This window comes from Cupressus sempervirens, chromosome 9 (genome assembly GCF_028749045.1).
Source record: "Cupressus sempervirens isolate cs-2001-9-10 chromosome 9, ASM2874904v1, whole genome shotgun sequence".
NCBI lineage: Eukaryota > Viridiplantae > Streptophyta > Pinopsida > Cupressales > Cupressaceae > Cupressus > Cupressus sempervirens.
The window spans coordinates 767,956,896-767,978,775 of NC_143126.1; the positions used below are offsets into that span (position 1 = coordinate 767,956,896).

The window sequence follows — 21,880 nt, forward strand, 5'->3', positions numbered from 1 at the left end:
TAGGATTATGTAGTGATTTTGGAACCCAAAATGGCCTTGTAATTGGTGGTATGCATTATATCTGTGGTATTTCCACTGCGATAAAACATAGGAAGGGGGAAACGCAGACAAAAGGAAGTGTTGATTTTAGGCATGTAACACTGTATATGTGTACTGATTGTTTGCCCAAGATTGCCTGAGATACTAATTGGGTTCAATATGTGTCAAACAGAAGCCATAGAACTCACTCTCGACTTTTATCTCAGAACTCAGGTTGTCCAAGGTACAAACCTTCATGGCTTCTACTTTGTGTTTTTTTTTACACTTATCATCTCATGCTCAATTGCTTATTTGATTGCTATAATATTGCATTCCTCTTTAACTTGATGAATGCTGATCAATTGCATCTTGCGTTACATTATTCAAATTGCGACTTTATGTTTTGATAAAATAAACGAACTCCAAATACTATTTATTATTATTCAATACTTTCTGTAATTCCAAAGAGTATCTTTGTAATTCCATATAGTATTTACTATTTATGGAATTCCACATAGAAATATCCCAAATAGACATCTGTAATTGAAAAACTATAGCATGGAATCTCCATCTTAGTTCATAGATCAGCCTGTCTTCTGAAGCAGGCTTAGCAATAAATACATGGGATGGTACGACTGAAATTTTCTTGATGCTGCATCCTTGTTTACTCTTGTGAACACTTATGTGCCTATTGGCACAAAGAAGCGGATAAAAATCATTATTTGCAACTGATTTATATAAAAGGGCCAAATATAAACTAAATTAAAAAATTATCCAAAATTGTCAAGAAAATTAACAGATAAATTTATTAATTCAAAAAATCACTGGTTGAAAAGTTTGCTTTGCTGAATATTTCCCCGGTGTTGGGTAGCATAAAGATCCTACTGATTTGAACTTTGGTAAAAATTAACCTTCTTATTAATTCATTCTCTACATGATAACACAACTGTCTTTCCCTCCTTCCCTTGCCAGGTTGGAAAAGAGTAATCTCTTATTTGGTTCAAGCCTGAAATTACAAATCAAGAAATACAACTTCGACATTATGGAAAGCCTGCAGAAATATCATTTTCGTCATACATAAAGATATATATAGCTCACCTCAAAGATGGACATTAGTTAGATTAGCTTCATTCCAGCCTTCAATGATAGCAAATCTACATATGTCATGGAGTGAAACAATACAAACAATTAGTGCCCCTTTATTTTTTCAACTGATATATAAAATAAACAAGAAAAAACAAATCAATAGCCTTCTATCGGTTGCTAAAAGAAACTCTCAAATGAACTTTAACTCAATGGGAATAGAAGTTACAAATAAAAATAGGATTATGCAAATGTTGACTACTGAAAAATTGGCCCTACCGTGGAAAACCTTTCAGCATAGCAAGGGAAATGGTAAACATTCTTCATAATACTTGGAGTAAATGCTAGTATGCCACAAAGAAGTCTTGATCTCAAAAAGACATTTCTGACCCATACGAATAGACTTTAAATATCAAAAGAAGATTAGGACAATTGATGATTCAATGTCTATCAGAAATTAGAAGGCTGGCATTCAAAAAAATCACATAGAGAGTAAGTAATATAAAATGATCTTCCAAGCAATGAATAAGGAGCTTGAAGGATGTTTCTTGGTCACAGAGCCGTTTTTATATTAAGCAAAGAGATGATCACATAGGAGAGGAAAGAAGCCTCTGGATAGATTTTAAATTTGGCATAACTTCGTTAAGGGCCCGTTTGGTGAGCGGAATAGGAATACGTATTCTGGAATACGTATTCCAAAAATTGTGAATTCTTTGTTTGGATGCACCAAAACGGGATTGGAATATGAAGCAAAAATGGAATACGTATTCCATTTTTGGCCCAAAAATGGGGTTTTGCAATTCCACCAAAATAGGTGGTATTGGAATATGTATTCCTATTCCATTTTATTTTATTTTAGAAAACATAAATTTTCGGGTCTGCGAATTCCCATCAAATATTCGCTGAACCAAACGGAGAACAGGAATACGTTCTATTCCAGAATACGTATTCCGAAATACGTATTCCAGAATACGTATTCCCATTCCGCTCACCAAACAGGCCCTAAAAGTTATACTTAAGCAAAAGAGCAGAGTAAAATATCTGGTTGCTAGCATTTCATTAAGTATCTTGCTCAAAACATAATTGGCAGAGGCAAGGTACTTAATTTAAAATGAATATTTAAGATTCAATTTCTCAAGTAGTGAACATGTCCACGTCAGTAAGTGGAGGATTCAGAAATATTGGAAAAAATTAAATTTAAAATCCTCAAAACAATAAAAACAATAATGTAGCTTGGGGAAATGTCCGTGGTATTTGTCTCATGTTTTCTTGTGTTTGGTAAAAAAAAAAATTTGGAAACTTGCCCAAGATGTCTACACAAAGTGGGTGATGTTTCCTAGGGCATACCCCGTTCCTAGTGGAAATCTATAGGGTCAGCCTTCCATCCATGATGTCCTGCTGAAAACCAAAAAACCATTATATCACAAAACAAAAACGCTAGCCACAAAGATCCCTGATAAATGAAAATTTGCTATTTCACTCCCAAAAAATCCGTCCCACATCCATTTTATGTTTCCATCATTTATCATTTGCATTTTTACAATTTACTCTTACAAGAATGAACAAGATGGAGAAAAGATATGTGCAATGGAGGTTCACGAACCACATAACGCCTTGATTTGACTTGGTAGTAAGGAATTCAACCCCTCAGCCTCACCCACCCTATATTCTTGTTATTCAATTTCACCCAATATCACCAAAATCTAGGAAACACTTTACTGTCCACGCATCCAATCCTAGAAACTTGAATAAACAATGAAAAACATTTCCGTCTTAGTCCATGCATTCCTGCTATTCAACTTTGCAAGTATAAAAATGTGTTGTCTTTCTACTTGATTAATACCTTTGGAGGATGGTTAAAGATGAGAACATCTGCTCTCATGACTTTTTCAAGGCAAACAACTCCCAGGTTGCTCACCTCATAGACAAGAAAAACTGTAGAAAGCACCATTTGAAACTAAGGCTCCTTAATCCTCTTCAAACATCAGCTTCCATTGGTAAAGAACATAGAATTTGACATGGTCATCCTCAAGGCCGATGCTTCCTCTTCCTTTGACTCTGCTGTTTATAAACCAAAGCATATGAAGAGTGTGAATAAGGAGAACTGGCAAGTTCTCGAGGAATTGGTGCTTTGGCAACCTTTAGAAGTGCAATGAAATCCTTGAAAGTAGCCTTGTCCTCATTATTGATAAAAACAATTGCTGATCCTGGTGTCCCAAGCCTTGAAGCTCTTCCAATCTGATGAATATACTCCTGCAATGAATTTGGCATATCAAAAACAATAACTTGACTTACTTTTATAAGATCCAGCCCTCTTCCGAGCACTCCAGTGGCCACAACAACCAAAAGCTCTCCTGTGAGAAAAGATTTTAATATTTGCCTTCTTTCCAGCATTGTTTTCTCCCCATGTATGGATGCTACTTTCAATCCAGTCATGTGTTTTATAGCATCAGACAGGAGGTCAGCACCTATTCTGGAATTCACAAACACTACAGCAGGTGGCTGAAAGTGGTGATTACTTGACAAAATGTCAACTAATTTTTGCTTTTTATTTTTAGTTTCAACCCAGATCACTGTCTGTTTGACTGCTGCATTAGGAATGCTTGGTTTGCCTGCAGTTATAATAAGAGGGTTTTTAAGTATTGTTGATGAAAGTTTTTCTGTGTCATGTGGAATGGTTGCTGAGAACATCATTATTTGAGGTCGAGACAAAGCCTGAATAATCTGCATGACTTGCTCACGAAATCCTTGCTGAAGCATACAATCAACCTCATCCAGAACAAGCATACAAACATCATCCAAGTCAAAGTCAATCTTTGAAAGAAGGTCAACTAGTCTTCCTGGTGTGGCAATAATCAATTCAATTCCTTGTTTAATTCGATAAATCTGTCGAGGCATGGCATCCCCGCCTACTATGAGGGCCGTTTTGAAAGGCAAACCTCTCCCCAATGCTTTGGCCTGCTCTTCTATCTGTGAACAAAGTTCCCTGGTGGGAGCCAAGACCATAGCCAATGGTTTTGTTCGCTCAGAGAGCTTTTGGATGCGAATCATTGCACACCGTGAGACAATAGGAATTAAGAAAGAAGCAGTTTTTCCAGACCCAGTGTCTGCTGAAACCAAAATATTTCTACCTTTCAAAGCAGCTGGAAGGGTTTGCATTTGTACAGGAGTGGGAATGTCATATCCAGCAACTTCAAGATTCTCCTTAAGCTTTGGATCAAATTTACAGTTAGAGAAATCTAGGATAGGAGGTGGTATATCTTCTCCATCCACACGAACCTCTATCTCTTTCCTCAGAGATTCAACCTGATCACTGTTCATTGTTTTAATGATTTCATCTGGCTCCCACCAAGGAAGGCTGGGTTCTCCATCCCTAACATAAGTGCACTCATCCTCAACTGGAATCTTGATGGCATGAATGATTGATCCTGGTTTCTTACATTCTGATTGATGCTTCTGAAGAACAGATTTTTTGCATTGTAAGCTGCACACATCATCATCAGTTTCATCACAAATGTATTGCCCATACCTGCCGCAGATTACACAGCGAGGCTCCCCTGGCTCTGCTTCTCTCTGTTCCCAACAATGTGCCTTTACTGGACTTCCTGTATGACATCAAAATCAAAATTTGAATACTTCATAAAGAATGGCATGAATTGAACAGAAGTGTCAAATTGATCCTAACAAAGTGGTTGAACAAGCTAACCATCTGAATCCACCCAAAAGAGCTTAGAAAGAAAATCACAAAAATTTCCTATCAATATTAACTAACGTAGCAAACAGTTCTGCTCCATGATTAATGCAGTATTTGTAGAAATTAACGTCAACCAAGCTTACGAATTGGAGGGAATATTAACGAGGGGGATTTGCATATTTAATCTACTCGAGTTCATTTCAGTCAGAAGTATTTGCTAGTACAATACGAATTAAAGTGAACAACTAGTGCAAGAAAACTAAAGCATCCAGACACATGGAAAAGCATTTATTAAACCCTATCAATGTTAAATGTATCCAACTAGCCACCAGATGATTCAGATCAGTTGCAACAATTTTTAGGCCTTCAATAACATTTTAAAGACCCACAGTTAGGAGATAAGCAAGATTAAAATTATAGCTTTAATGCTTCTATTAAAATTACATTATGCTACAAATTTCCAGAAAAAGTCTTTACAAAGTTGCTACACTTCAATGTGATCTGCATGTCCCTTGATCTACACTCGTGATTAAAATATGAAGAAAGACAGCGCTGATGCTCATGGGTCATGGCCATCTAGATACTTTTAACTTGGACAATATGACAAATCAAAGATCATAGCTGCAACCAAATAAAAGGAATTTGAGAATTATAAACATAACATTTTCAGATTTCTTTGTGTAGCTCCATTAATCTTAATTCCATGGTTTCACGCTAAGTCACAAGGTTTGAATCCAAATTCGAGTTTGCCGATCATAAAATTCAGATGAAATTTGGCAAGGGTAGAAATTCGGAAAAAATCAACATTAAATTGAACTTACATAGATTTATTTATTTTTAAATATAAGTAATATATCCACCAAATTTTTAAAATAGATTGACATTGCCAAATAATTAAACTAAATTACTCAAAATTATTTTCAAATAAGATAATATTATTATAAATAACAATATTATATTAAATATCATAAAATTCAGATGATGTTTGCAAAGGTTAAAAATTCACTGAAATTCGAACTTCATGAATAAAATTTGGCATATCCTGTGACTTGGGTTTCAGGTAGTGTTAACAGACAGCAAAGCAATTGCAGTGAATCTATTATATTACACAACAGGTTCTGAAGTCGTGTTTAAGAATAGGTTGAATAGTGTTCCCCAGGACACTGTTTCATGAGAAAAGGATGTTTCAAGAAGAGGATATGGGGACAAAATGTCCGGAACAGCTCAAACCCATCCCCCTTTTTAAGAAAATTTGGGATGTCCTGAGGGTAACTCTACTATGGGGGATGTCCCCTAAAGGTGGACATCTTTTTGGGGATGCTAGGGCATCCCAGGTTCATCTTAACATCCCTTGCAGATTAGGATTTTTTTTATACATGAAAAAAAAAAATACTCCGGAGTATGTACTGACAGTTAGACATGCCTATTTCTGCCATTGCATCATTTTAAATTTCTGCTGCTGCTTTTCAAAAGCCCTTTTCCTGCTCTTTGAATGCAACTCCCACTGTTCAGCTGTCAAAGATCTCTTTATGGATAAAGAAGGCTGAAAAAACTGCCTTTATGCTGCTGTTATCAAATGAATTTGAAAAACCCATAATTTTACCTTGTATACATAACATTTCTTCTTGTTTTCTAATCAGATCAGTTATAATTCTACCCATATATGGCTAGGTTGGCACTCTGACAATAACGTGAAGATGCAAAGTAATGTAACAAGTTGATATGCATTAAACATAGACCCATTGTTTGATCTACAATGTGTATTGAACTCAAAGTTCAACTTATATCTGAAGAAAATCAGTAATGTGTTCCCCTAAATTTGTTTCCCCAAAATTTCCCATTCTCACACCCCTACTCCATAATTTCAGAGAAATTCTGCTTAAATATACAAGAATGGATCAGAAACTGACTTCATATTGCCTCAAACTCTATGATGAAGAGGTTTAATTCAAATTACAAAATGTGATATATGCATCCAAAAGAAGGTAACCCCTCATTTTGTTTTCCCACGTGAAGATGAAATCCCTCGTTTGGTCTCTTCATTTCTGAAGGCAAAAAAACTTCTTGTCTGGAAGCTTAAGCACCTATCTACTTGTTACTGACTAATTGGGATTGAGATTGTAAAAACTCTTGCTGAAGTGTTTTCTCCCAGAATCTGGATTCCCCATGTGTAATCTTTGTGCCCTTCATTCTTTTGTTGCTAACTCGTGTTCCATCATGAAGCTGTTTGTTTGAATGCTTAAAGCACTACAATACTGCAATTCTTCTTTAATCCAGAATTGGTGTGTTACATAATGGAATATCCATCCTAGTTTACACATAACTTGAACTCAGACAGCTCAAAAAAGCCCACTTTGTGAATATTTATGATCAGTGTAAGACCCAAAAAGTAAGATACAATTTGAATATTTGAAGTTTCCTTAAAGGTACCTGGATCTTCTTCCTTGCCTAGCTCAGAAAGTGTTTCAGCATGTCCATTCTCTTCATCCATGACAACTATCTGCAAAACCCCAAAACCAAATTGTGTCAGAACACTAACAAAATATCATATTCCCTTTTTCAGATTGAAATAGAATTACAATTAGAAAAATACAAATAAAATTGAAAGGCCGAAAAGAGGAACCTGTAAAGGGAGCACACTTCATCATCAATCAAGTCATCCTCTTTGCATTCATTTTTGAAATTTGAGCAGTTTGGTCCATCTAGAGCAAGTAAGGATGAAGGATCTTAATTTATGTTCCCCGAGTTTCCAAGACAGGGACGTCAGGGGACAGCGGGATGGGTTTTTGGAATGGCAAAAAATTTTGCCGATTTTGGGGATGGGGGGATGGTAAATGGGGACGGTTATATAAAGATAGTAAATTTTTAAAATATACACTGAAGTTTGCAAATATTGCATGCCATTCATATGAAACTAAGCACAAACCCTGTCATATGAAACTATACACTATATCATATATGCTTGTTGAAATTTAACATGTGTAGGACACAAGTTGAATTGCTTACAAGAGAGGATTTGTGTTATTGTATAGAATCAGGAAGAGATTGCTGAGAAGTAACAGTAATTGCCTGCTCAGAGATATTGTAGTTAACCCATGAAACAAAATTTGCAGTGGGCACACATTGTAAATTTGTAACAATTGTATTGAAAGTGAAGACTTTATTTTGGATCTCTCAAATGCACCTTAAATTTAGCATTTTCCAATGCCAGTTTCCATTTCAAACAATAATGAACTACAATAACTAGTGGTTCTGTAGGGTTGTTCGCAGTTTAGGGGTCACTCATGGTGGACTGTTTTTAATGCTGATGATAAACAAAGTACAAACCATAGTTACGAGAATTGTGGTAAACCTGATAAGCAGGAGAAAACATATATTTCAGTTCTATTTTTGATGTATTGGCTCTCAATTTTAAAGTTAGTTTTAACTACGCATGTTTAATATTTGTTAATAACAGCTGGGCAGATTAACTATCATAAATTTCCAGTGAAGCCCCTTTAGAAATTCAATCATGTCAAAGAAATAAGATTTCAACATTCTTTTTTTTTTTTTTCGTGCTTTTACATTGGGGATGGCTGGCCATCCCTGATACGGTTGGGGGACATCTGTGACATCCCCGGCCATACTAGGGCCATACCCCATTTTTTCCTGTGACGTCCCCTCATTTCTGAGACATCTCCTGCAATTTTTGGAATTTTGGGGACGTCCCTGTTTTGGAAACTTTGGATTTTGGGGTGCGGACATGTCCCCGGGTTACATAGATCTTAATCTGTTTGGGGTTTGAGAGGGCAAAAATCCTCTTGAATTTCACATTTCGGATCAAGGATGAAAATCCTTGTTGCAAATCTTGGATGATTGCATCTGGAAACAATTATTCTAGTTTGGAATAGATTTGGATTTTTTGCTATAGTATGAAAACAGTGTTTTGGGCTAGCAAAATTATCATTTCATTGCACAAAGGATGGAAGAATGCACTAAGAATAAGAAATCTAGTTCAGAATATAATGATAATTTGAATGGAAAAAAAAATTAATCTCTATGATTGAGATTGACTAACCAGAATCCACAGAGCCAAATATAGATTTAGGAAGGTACAAGGACAGATATCAGAAAATCCAATGCAATGACCCCTGCTGGGACTTCAATTTAAATATTTCTCAATTTGATTTTTGCAGAATTATTTCATATATTTTCCGTATTTGTCCTCTGAATGTTTCTCAAAGTTTTTATTCTGTATGTACAAATGTATATATGTGTGTGTGTGTGTGTGTGTGTATTTCCATTTTAAAAGTCATGTCTTTTCATAATAATTATATTATATTCATTATAGAATTATATTGGTAATAACATATATTATATTAATAATATTATTTTTAATATATTGTATTATATATTTACTTTATATATTATTAATCTAAACAATGTGATATTTAATTCTTATATTTTAGTAGTAATATACGATGCAATATTTTAGTATGATTATCATAAATCATAATTATATTATTATCATTTTATTGATTTTATAAATTTATTATTTATCTATATTATATGGTACTAATATTGATGGGCATATCACAGCCCTCCCCTCTCAGATTTTTGCTTGTCCTCAAACAAATCATCTAAACATAACTTTTCTTACAGAACCATCATACAAAGCATATAATTCAACACAAGAGGATTTTATACATCATAATGCATAAAAACACAAAGCATACATGAAGAAGACATGAATGCAGGAAAACATGAAGCAGACACATGAATGCATGAAAACATGAATCAAACACAATGTCAAGAAAATGATTTACTTCTTCGATAGAATCTTGCAACCACAAGTGATAATTAGTACACATGTATATATAAGTTTCAAAGAAAATGTGAGTCATGATAAGCCGATCCCATACTAAGTCAAAGAGCGATGGATGCTTCTTTTGTTTTGCTCTTATTATCATTCTCAGTCGAGAAGAATACTTAGGACGTAAACAAATTATTTAGGCACCAAACAACGGTCTTACTCAAGGTTTATATGGATCCAAGCCTTTAATCCCATCTTGGAATAACCTCAAGGCAACTTGATCCCATCTTGGTCAATCCTCAAGGCATCTTATAGGGACGCTGATCCTTACCCATCTCGGAATGACCAATTGGTTGGACTAGCCTAAATATACCTTTATTCTCTCTCTTGAGGCTACCTTATAGGTAAGTAATAAACTATATGTTAAAAGGAATTCTAAGATGCAATAGGTTGCTTTAACACTAAACTCAACAATCTTCCTCAAGGTTTTTTGTGGATCCAAGCCCTTAATCCCATCTTGGAATAACCTCAAGGCAAATAGATCCCATTTTGGTCAATCCTCATGGCAGCTTAGAGGGATGTTGATCCTTAACCATCTCAGAATAACCATTTGGTTGGGTTAAATAGGCTTATACTGAATTTCAATTCATACTTTCTAGTTTAATATCATAGTGAGCATGGATAGTATTTAAATCAATTGATTGATAAATAACATACTTACCTTAGAGATGCACAAGTCTTGTTCTTCTTTGTTGTTACTATTCACTCTCTTTCTTTTTGTGGATTCTCCCTTGTTAAATTGATTACAACATAGTCTCTATTGCACTATTTAGAAGTGCTGCTATATTCCTTTTATACTTCTCGTACATGTCAGAATTATAATGACATTATAGAAATTTAGAAGCGTGGGTCTCTACATCTCCAATCTTCCTAGCTCTTGTCTAAACTGATATATGTATGGCCCAAACTTTAACTTGTAACAAAACAAAGTGTTTGTTTGGAAGATAATACTGGTTGCCTTCATTTCCACATACCAATATTCCTTCAAAAGTAACGACTCCAGCATTTCACGATATCAAAAATCCTTGCATTTAATTCATACAATTTTGCAGTTCCTAATGTAATGAAGTTCTTGTTATGATGCGACGTTTTTGGAAGCTTGCAAGACAACAACTCCATTCTAATTCTTCAGTTTCTTTTTTGGGTTTGTTTTGCTTAACCTTTTGCAACGATGGAATTCAAGACTTGCTTCACAACTTGGAGCATCTGTAACTTACTTAGCTTCACACGAAGGTTCCTACACTCGTGTCCTCCCAATTCCGAGGTGGCTTTGATGCAAGAAATACTCAGTCTACAGTTTTACATTTTAATGGGTCTTCATTATCGTCCCACTATGCATTCTTCTTTGACGATTAGAAATTTCACAAGTTTCTCAAAATGTCTACCCTAAGTGTGTAATTCCAAGCTGAAAATAGAATTTGCCTGATGCAACTTTGAGTCTGCAAAAATTATTCATCAAAATTTTCCCCGAGCTTCGGTTACATACCATACTCGGGCCCCAACAAAATACCAAAATTTGAGACGACAATAATGTATTCTTTTGAAATCATTTGCTATAACATAATGAAAATTCAGTTTAAATATTTCATGGGATATAATATTATCCCCATCTGTTGAGTCGTGATGAGTGTGCATCAATAATTCCTCCAAACTTTATAATTATTTTCGATGATTACCTTCCTTTGTTATTTACGTTGGATGTCCCTCTCGCTGTTAATACATTTACTCAGTCTTTTCACATTACAAGATATTCCACCTGTAATTAATGGGTTATTTTTTTTATGTGTCTTTTCCCGATCTTTCCTTACATATATCCTTCTACGTGGTATCCATGTGGGTACTTGTTGCAGGCAAAGAGTATATTTCACCACTTTTGATGGCAGTAAATAATTATATCATTTATCTGTTATTTCCATGCACTGGTAAATGGGAGGAGTTAGCCCCTTTTAATTTTCTTCATTATTTCTTTAATATTTGTTTGATTCCTTATATCTTCCACATTATATTATTTTGGTATGATACTCCATAATAAGAACTTCAAATTAAAATGGAAATTTTCAGAATCATTTCCCATATTTTTATTTCTCCATCTTTTAAATATTAATTTTCATCTTTAATCAAACCGTCCAGGCACAGTCAGATATTTGTGAAAAGTCTTTCAAATATTTTATTAAACCATCTTATTCCAGTCAGTTGAATTGCACATTTTTGGTAAAACTTCACAAGCTGGCAGGAAAACCAACTCTGATACCAATTGTAATGTCCCTTGCTAGGGCTTTGATTTGGTTTTTTCTCAATTTGCTTTTTGCAGAATTATTTCATATATTCTCCATATTTCTCCTTCTCTAAATGATGTTTTCTCAAAGTTTTATTATATATATATAATTCTATTCTAAAAGTCATGTCTTTTCATAATAATTATAAAAATTATATTATACTAATTAAAGAATTATCTTAGTAATAACATATATTATATTAATTATATTTCTTATTTATAGTAATAATATTATTTTTTAAATTTATTGCATAATATATTTATTTAAAAAAATTATTAATCTAAATATTATGTTATATTTAATTCTCATATTTTAGTAGTAATATATTATGCAATATTATAGTATGATTATAATAAATCATAATTGTATTATTATTTTACTGATTTATTATTTATCTATATTATATGGCATCCAGAAAAAAACATAGGAGAATCCACAAGCAATGACTCAAAAACCATTGACGAAACTTAGAAAAGTCAAACTTTGGCCAGACTTAGGGGCTTTTCAAATGCTATAAGAAAGCAAAAGTCCCCAGGATAGACAAGTGAAAATAGATAGAATTGAAGGGATAATGTGTGAATTAGAACAAAAAATGGAGGGCAGTTCATGTGAAGACTATACAAAGGATAAAATGGATAGTCTAGATAAGATGATGGCAAGTCAGAGAAAATATAAAACCAAGAAACCCAATTGTGGAGAAACAAGCTCAAGGGAAAGGATTGCTAATAACAAAAACTTGCTGATTGCTAATGTGGCAAAGGGACAAAGGAAGTTTAAATGCCTGTATGAAGGAAATTGGGAAGGAAATAACCCTTTCTAATGAGGTATGAAGATTTTAGGAGCTTAAATGCCTGTATCAAATGACAACTGCTCAAGCATCAATTAGACATTGTCAAATCAGACCAACTTCTAATACAAGAGACAAAACTGAGCAAGATAGAGACAAACTGTTCAAATTTTGGTCAGATTTCTTAAATAAAATTATTATCTATTTGATAAGATATTGATGAAGCTTATCAGAATTTAAATGTTACTGAATTTTACTGATAATTCTCTTAACATTGATCTTGTTTTCCACAATCAAAAACTGATGACACTTGTCTCAAAATTCATTTCTAATATTCTGCAATTGAAGCAGATTGTAATAGCAACAAATAAGGTTGATATTAAACTGTCGGTATATGAGAAAGTAGACTGATGTCTTTATGTGTCCTTCTCAATTCTCGTTGGTCAGGCATATATAGAAGAGGGTGGGGACATGACCCCGCTTCGTGTGGAGTCACGTCCCCCGTGGACATGTCACCATCCATAATTAAACATACTTCCGCCAATCACTATATCGTTCGCCCTATTGGGTTTGACACAACACCATATAATATATTATTTCAGTTTTAAATAATTAATGTGATTTCAGTTTAAATAGATTTATATATATATATATATATCAAAGTAACGAGACTTGGACCTGGCTCTGACCCGGCAAGGACAATTTGACTCGTGACTTGACAGTGACTCGGCGAGCCAGGATATATTAATAGAAATACCTTATAGAATATAAGATATTTGAAGACTTGGCAGGTCAGGGTCACGGGTCATTTTGACCCAGCAGGGATGGCCCGACTTGCCAACCTGGGTGACTCGTGTGACTCGCAGCAAGTAACATTACTATGATATATATAGATATAGATATATACACACACATATGATCTCTGAATTTATAATATCATATTAATCTCTTCACTATTTATAAATTATTTTTATTAAATATCGAGTAAAAACTACATCATGTCTTCAAGTTCAGTAAAAAAGGACTAAAAAGTATCTTTGCTGTTAAAACATCAGCAGATAATAAACAGATTCTAGTGGAGATATCAGCCATACATCATTTTTCAAAAAATAACATTGTCTTCAAATTAGCTATAATGGAAATAACTGTCTTATCTAATTTAATCCCAAGCTCCAATAACATTATTGCTGCATTCTGCTTCACTGGCATTGACCAATGTTTCAAGGGGAGATCTTTCAGCAATTGCCTTCCAATCAAGGGCATCTGGTGGCTGACTTGCTAGAATCTCCTTATCCATCTCAGCCACATTGATATTCTCCTTAGCCACAAACTGTTTTAAAGCCTCGTATTCCTTTCTGTACAGCATCTCACTGTGTTAAAATAGTGAGCAGATTTAATATCTGCCTTGTACACCAACATTGCTCCTTCCTGCAGCAAAATCATGAATCTGCTCTTTGGGATTTCTAAAACAGCTGATACCTGAGACATATTAAGTAGATAGGCGAGTTTAAAACCCTGTAAGGTCCCTCTCTGATCCTTGAACATTTTCTCCGTTCCTTTTCTTCCAATGAATCATAAGACTTCATTAGTAAAGATAGACCAAAGTTTATTGAGCTTAAGGATAGACCAAAATTTATTAAGCTTAAGGTCAAAGGAATTGACAAATCCAACCAAAACTTCAATCCAAGAGAAGTTAAAAGGTTTATTCCAATGAATGGGTCTGCCAAAAAAAAGCATTTCAGCATAGCAAATTTGCACTATAAAAAAACATGCTCGAAGGTTTCAGGTATAGCACAATGCATACAAATGACAGTAGGGACATTATAAAGACAGAGATTATCAGCAATAGCAAGCTTTTTCAATAAAAGCATCCATCAAAAAACAGACTTTTTTAGGTTCTATGGCTTGATGCCATGCAAATTCAAGAATGAATTGCCAATTGGATTCCAACCAGTTTATAGACCAATTTTTATTTAATGCTTTCAGAATGGATGGATCCTCTTTAACCATACTGTAAATCTTCTTATTATTGATGTCTGTAAATGCAGAGCCATCTTGCCATTTGATTTCTTTATAGACATGTGTATTGCAAATCAACTTTCCTCAAAAGATAGCTCCTACAGCTTTCCTAATGATGGAATATGTTTACTTATGGGTGGCTGGGAGATCAAATCTGGCCTTAAGCTCTTCCCAAGTCCCCATTCTGTTATTAAGTAGATTATCACCAATGAACTTAATGCCTTTATCACACCACGGTTTAGCAGAACAGCTCTGAGTCAGAGTTAAAGGCTTTTCATTGAGTTGAATACCCCATCAAATTGATCTATTAATAACAGAGAAACAAGGACAACCATCTACTGCACCTATGAAACATAGCAACTTGTGTACTTGTGTCCAGGCTTTCCAAATGAAGGCAAAAACATTAGAGCCAAATACTTTGATTTCAAAAGCACCAAGAATAACATCAACAAAGGGAATATCTTCCATCTTTTAGGTTTTCTAATAACAAATCTCATTATATTGTTTCTTATGAGAATTTTCCAAGGTTCAGAGATGGATTTAAGGATCCATTTAGATTTTGTTTTCCACAATCAAAAACTGATAACACTTGTCTCAATATTCATTTCAGTGTACTCCCTCTCCTTGTTTTGAAGTGTACTCCCTCTTCTTGTTTTGAAGTGTACTCCCTCTCCTAGTCAGTTCCTAGAATTTTAATCTTCTTCTCTGATATGTTTTCTACAAGTCTTAAATTCTTTGAGCCTTGTAATAATTTCTTCAAATTCTTTATTATTAGAAAGTATATCCAAGTTTTCCTAGAGTAGTTATCTTACAGAGATAATATAATACAAAAATCCTCCTATGGAGGGAACAGGCATAGGTCCACAAAAATCAGAATGAACAAGTTATAGTACAATTTTAGATTTACTTTCACTATTGTGAAAAAAACACTTTTAGGTATTCATCCCTACACACTTTGCATGTCTCTTCATGTTCAATTTTTTATCTTTTGAGTTTAGGTAGCCATGTTACCATCTTCTTTAAATAGGGTAAGTCAGATTTCACTTACATTAGTTGACTCATGAATTAATACTAAAGAGGGAGAAGTACATAGCTTGTAGAGGCATCCATGCCGTATTCCAATGGTATAAGCATTCTTGATAATTGAGTTATTTGGCCAAGCTAGAACTTTTTCTTCCATGAAGGTGATTTTGTATCCCTTGTCTTCAAGTGCTGAAATAGAAACTAATTTTTTTTTGATCCCGGTTGTGAGTTTGAGTGAAATGCATGATTTGAGATTGATAGCGCAAGTCCCAATTCCCTTTACTAGATAATTTGTATCATCTCAAATAATCACTTCCTCGTCAAAATCTTCTGCTATAGAATCTAGATGTTCTCTGAATCCTGCTATGTGCCTGAAAGCCCCACTGTCTATCACCCAAGTGTTTAGTCTGTTTAAAACTTGACTCCATAGGACGGAGTAGACACAAGTTTCTCTGAATTCATATCCATGCTTGTTTTACTGACTTCAGCGAAGGAGGCTTGGGGTTTGGATCTATGAAGACAATTCACTGCAAGATGACCGTATTTGTCGCATCAATAACACTGTACTTTAGATAAGTCCCTCCTTTTCTTGAATAATTGTTTTCCATTTGTATCCTTGCCCTTTCTCTGTTTGATATTAGTGGCGAGAATCTGAATTTCTTCTTTTGTGGATTCCATACCGATCCCTCTAATTATTAATCTAGACTCTTCTTGAATGGAGTCAACTTTTAATTGGTCAAATTTGGGGACTTTGGAGCAAGCACTTATTCCTTGAATAAGTATTTCTCATGAGATAGGAAGTCGGTTAAGTGCTGTCATTGTTAGTTCCTTGCTATCATTGTTAGTTCCTTACTATCATAGGTATGACCAATTGTGGAGAGTTATCCTCATTAAGTATGAGGTGATAATATCTCCCTAATTCATTTTTATATAAAAGAGTTGATTTTTAAGAGCAAGAAGTCTTCTAGTGTTGTTGATCTCGAACATGTCTTCTAGGACTTTGAAATTTGAACATAGCATATGTTGAGTCTAACTTTATGATAATAGGCAGTACAAGATCTCTCACTTTGTCTACCAATAATTTCATTGCTCTAGTGTTGTCCTTTTCCTAATTACTATTTTTGTCATTCTCATTAGATTTAGGAGCATTTTTCACAATTGTGTTTAACTTATGCTCTTTTAGTGTTAGCATCATTCGTAATTTCCATCCTTCAAAGTGAAGCGCCTTCAAGCATGTCTTCAAGTCTAAAACCATTTACCATCTTGATGGGTGTAATAGTTTCCAAAATAACATTTATGGTAATTTCTCAATATAGAAATCTGATTTGATCTTTTCTAAAACCTGCTCTGATACCATGTTAGAATTTTGATCAGATTTCTTATAATAAAAATCTTATCTACTTGATAAGATATTGATGATGTTTATCAGAATTTAATTCTTACTGAAATTTACTGATTATTCTCTTAACAATGATTTTGTTTTCCACAATCAAAAACTGATAACACTTGTCTCAATATTCATTTATAATAATCTGCAGTTGAAGCAGATTGTAACAGTAACAAATAAGGCTGACATTAAACTGTCGGTATATCAGAAAGGAGACTGATGTATTTATGTGTCCTTCTCAATACTCGTTAGTTGGGCATATATGTGAGAGGGTGGGGATGTGTCCCCAGGGGACATGACCCCACTTCACATGGAGTCACATTCCCCGTGGACATGTCTCCATAAATAAATAAACATACTTCCGCTGATCACTATATTAGTCACCTGATTGGGTTTTACACAACACCATATAATATATGATTTCAGTTTTAAATAAATAATGAGATTTCAGTTTATATATATATCACTATCTAAAATTTAATATATATAGTGTATCATAGTATAGATACTTATATCTAAAAAAGAATGTGAGATATAATCAGTCATATTTGCTTTTATCCGACTGAAGCTGTAACACATCAACAACAATAATTCATGCTTAAATGAAGATAATGGAAAGGACTGTTTGCTGAGGCAGATGGTGCTCTAAGGAGCACACAAACTTGGTCGGTTCAGTCAAAAATGATTTGATGAACATCCATGCAAATAAATATTGCCAAGTAAGCAAAGTAAAACTTTTCACTTCCAATTCTGGAATTTTTATAATAAATGTCAATGGTCCTATGGGATACACATGCAAAATAAGATACATAATGAAAACACCAAATTTCACCTAGGGATATTGTCAATTTTTGCTGGATTTAAATATAACTTTGAATGCTTTGAAGAAGTGCAGATGCCTTGATACAATCACTCAAAGACTGTTGGACTTTCTAAACTTTGTCAATGAAAACCACTTACAAGATACCAAAGAATCTGACTTTGACTAACCATTTTCCTCTCTGATCAAGATTGTTTCCTCATTTGGAACCTTCAAAAATCTTTCAAGTTTGAGAATATGCAGGTACAGGATCTAGAATTTTTATGCAATATATAAGATTGGTGGACCTCAGCACCGATTTCAAGAGGAACAAATATCTTTAAATTACAAAAACAAATTGGCCACATCAAAACACAACTTAAAGCATGGCACATCATGCACTTAAAAAATATCTTCAAAAAAAAAAGAGAAGCTGGCCGAAGAGATGAATGCTCTTATTAAAGAATTATAAAAGATGCAATCAATCAAGAATCACATCAGAAGGTAAAGACTTGTTGACATGTAGGATTGTGTAGAATTGTTGACATGTAAAGAATTTTATAGGGGATAGATGTCAACAGAGTGTTGGTTAAATAAAACAGATAGAAATGCAAAGATCTTTGACAATTTCACAAACGATGGAAGAATATCAAGCATCAAAGATAGTATGGGTCATTTGGTGGGCATGGGAGAAGTAATTAGTAAAATGGGTAAACTATTTCAAGACACCACTGAACAAAGAAGAAGTCACTAATGAATTTCCACCAGAAGAAATTTTGGTTAATTGACTTGCCTTATCACATCAGAAAATGATATTTTTCCTCATGAGCCATTTCATGGGGAAGAAATAAAGCTCAGACTATTCCAAACAAAGCTTCATGCCCATATGGTTTCCCATTAGACTTATATTAGAATTGTCAAGTTACCATTAGCAAAGATCTATTAGTTGTCTTGAAGGAGTCCAAAAGGAAGACAAAAGAGCTAAGGAATCTGAAATATAACTTAACGGAATTGATCCCAAAGAAAAGTGCAACTGAAAGTTTATCCAATATCCTTATGAAAGACAATATAGAAAATTAATGCCATGGACCACAACTGATAGGCTCAAAGCTTTTTTGCCAGAACTCATTTCAGAAGAACAATGTCTCCAAATCATGATGATCTATCACAAATGACATAATTAGTGCCCATGACGCCATTCAAATATTGCAAACCAACAAATTGGACATGTTGGCTAGACAAGACATAAAGAAAGCCTATGATCAAGTCAATTGAGATTCCTAATTCACGTTGAAGTTTGAATTCAATAAGAAATGATATGATGTGATCACTTCTTAATCTGTATATCAAGTTCAAGAATCTCGGTCCCTATGAATGGTGGCCCTTGGGGGTTTCTGAAATCACTACTTGAGCTCAAGTAGAGAGACCCATTATCATCATTACTTTTCATAGTCATTGTTGACGCATGGGCACACCGCATTTAAATGAAAAATATTGGAGGAAGATGAAAAGGAACCCAAATATTCCCACAATGCATCAAGATTGTTGATTGCACATTTTTCTTTAGCGTTTCATGTCGAAGAGAAGCAAAGGTACTGCTCATGAAAGCCATCTAGGAAAAGCATAAACATAATGAAGTACAGAATACTCTTCTTTGACATAGAGATCCAAAGACATGAAGATGTGGATCTCCATTTGGAATGAGATCTATCCTGCTAAATATTCTGTGACATGTATTGCTTGCAACTTGCAAGTAATTCATGGGCTTGTGGGGTCAAACAAATAACTCAATAAAAAATGCACACCCCACAATATAGCTTCAACGATTGGGATTTAAAGGCTATTTATTGCCAATTGAATAATCTTCCAAAAAAATCCGGAATTAAAGTTACAAATAGGAAAATTCCCACTATTATCCACCAAGCTTGGTGTAAACTTTAAAAATGTAATTTGATTAACGAAAACATGCATGCATCCATAGCAACTCCTATATTTCTCGGCAAAACTAGCCCGAATGAAAACTAAAACTCTGAAAATTCGAAAAAAATCCTGTACAAGATTCCTAGACTGTGTCAAAAAAAAAAATTATTTTCCTCAGATTTCTTTCTGAGTTCTCTATTATTTTAAACACTTTCTAGAAAAGTCAGTTCTTTTTAGATTTTCCATTCAAAAGTCTCAGTCATATACCTTAATAGGCATTCCACGCCCTCAAAGTCAAACCCTAATTTGTTTTTTAAATAAACACATTTTTGTAAAAATCACCAGAAACCTATTATTCATTAAAAAACAACGAGCCTGGTCAATACCTGTATCTTCGCTAGAGACCAATTGTAACAACTTCACCCACGCATTAAATAATTTGTTTTGCAGAAAATAACAAAACATTACAACTGACAAATCTGCGTATAATTGTGTATATTCAAAATTTCCTAAACCCTATAAAAAAAATTTAAAAATTTGTGGAAAAAAATCAAATAGTCCGATGCAATAGAAAGGGGAAGGAGGATGTACCTGGGTGATAGGGAGAATTGTATTCCAGCCTCGAGCTGACTTCAACTGTTTAATGTGTTCATCTCATGCTATACAGCAGTGACTCCTTACAGAATAGACAGGTGAATTCTGAACTCTTGATATCTCAGAGGTGTTATCAAGGTATTGCTTGCAAACATGGACCTTTGTGCTAAAGTTTTCCTATGCAGAGATATATGAATACCACGTAGAGGACCGATGACAGGGTATGTTTACTGGTTAGTGTCGGAAGGGCTGGACGTCATTTATCATTCGCATTGGGTGGGAAATTTATCATTCCGGAAGTGGCTTCGGATTCATAAGGGTTTACACAGCTTTTTATGGGACAAAACGTTTTCACTAAGGGCCCGTTTGGTTGCTGGAATAGCACACGAATTGGCATTGAAAATTAGAATACGATTTATATTCCCTGTTTGGTTGGCAGAATTGGAATGCAGAATAGGATTACGAATTCCCAAAATAGCCCAAAACGAACTTTTGTCAAATCTCAAAAATACTTGTAATTGGATTTGCCCTTCCCATTCTCAATCTCAATTAATCGTATTTGACAATCTGTCGGGTCCGTGTTCGACGAGTGATATTTTTGGGGTTAGGTTGAACTCCCGCTCATTCTGTTGTTTGTTGTTTGTGAAGAATGTTGTGTTTCTGCTCATTCTGCTGTGAGGAAAGCTACGTTTCCACTCATTTTGCTGTGAAGAAAGCTCGTTCTGTTGTTTGCGAAGAAAGCCCATTCTTCTGTTTGTGAAGAAAGCTCCGTTTGTTTACTAAGGAAAGCTTTAGGGTTGAAGGTGCTAAGGTGAGCTCTTCTGCTACTTTTTCCCCCTTTCTGCCCTTTTGTCTCTGCCGTGCTTTATTTGTATTTCGCCCACGAAGAATGATGTGTTTCTGCTCATTCTGCTGTGAGGAAAGCTACGTTTCCACTCATTTTGCTGTGAAGAAAGCTCGTTCTGCTGTTTGTGAAGAAAGCCCATTCTTCTGTTTGTGAAGAAAGCTCCGTTTGTTTACTAAGGAAAGCTTTAGGGTTGAAGGTGCTAAGGTGAGCTCTTCTGCTACTTTTTCCCCCTTTCTGCCCTTTTGTCTCTGCCGTGCTTTATTTGTATTTCGCCCACTACACATATTTCCTAGATCGTATTGGGACTTAATGCTTTAATCTTTCCCACTAAAAGTTTGCCTGAACTTTATTTTCCCTCTAAATGCCCTAGCAATAGTGATTACAGAACCATAGATAAAGAGAGCTCAGTCAACGAACTCTGGAACAAACCTTGGAACTTAAACTGGTAGATCTGCCCTACCATTCGCCAGGGGGAATGATGTGATCCTTAATCTTCTGACTGATATTGCTGCCCAGGTGAGTTACGCAAGAGAGAGAATTCCCTACTGTATCTTCTATGTAGATGCCGCCAACTTTCTTTC

General features: G+C 34.7%; 1 protein-coding gene across 8 annotated transcripts; it reads right to left on the reverse strand.

Annotated features, from left to right (window-relative positions):
* Window positions 1-413: 413 nt before the first annotated feature.
* On the reverse strand, window positions 414-20,839 carry LOC149540946 (P-loop containing nucleoside triphosphate hydrolases superfamily protein). Of its 8 annotated transcripts, XM_089802015.1 has the most exons (7): window positions 20,450-20,839; window positions 7,226-7,295; window positions 2,945-4,706; window positions 2,705-2,844; window positions 1,117-1,172; window positions 930-1,024; window positions 414-706 (listed from the first exon to the last, which is right to left on the reverse strand). In XM_089802015.1, exons 2-3 carry the CDS (start codon window positions 7,284-7,286, stop codon window positions 3,130-3,132), a joined length of 1,638 nt encoding a protein of 545 aa, XP_089658141.1. In that variant the 5' UTR covers window positions 7,287-7,295; window positions 20,450-20,839; the 3' UTR covers window positions 414-706; window positions 930-1,024; window positions 1,117-1,172; window positions 2,705-2,844; window positions 2,945-3,129. The 8 variants fall into 8 exon arrangements, with proteins under 8 accessions (XP_089658141.1, XP_089658143.1, XP_089658142.1 ...); XM_089802017.1 differs by lacking the exon at window positions 2,705-2,844 and having other exon boundaries at window positions 3,020-4,706; XM_089802013.1 differs by lacking the exon at window positions 2,705-2,844 and having other exon boundaries at window positions 540-706.
* Window positions 20,840-21,880: the final 1,041 nt, after the last annotated feature.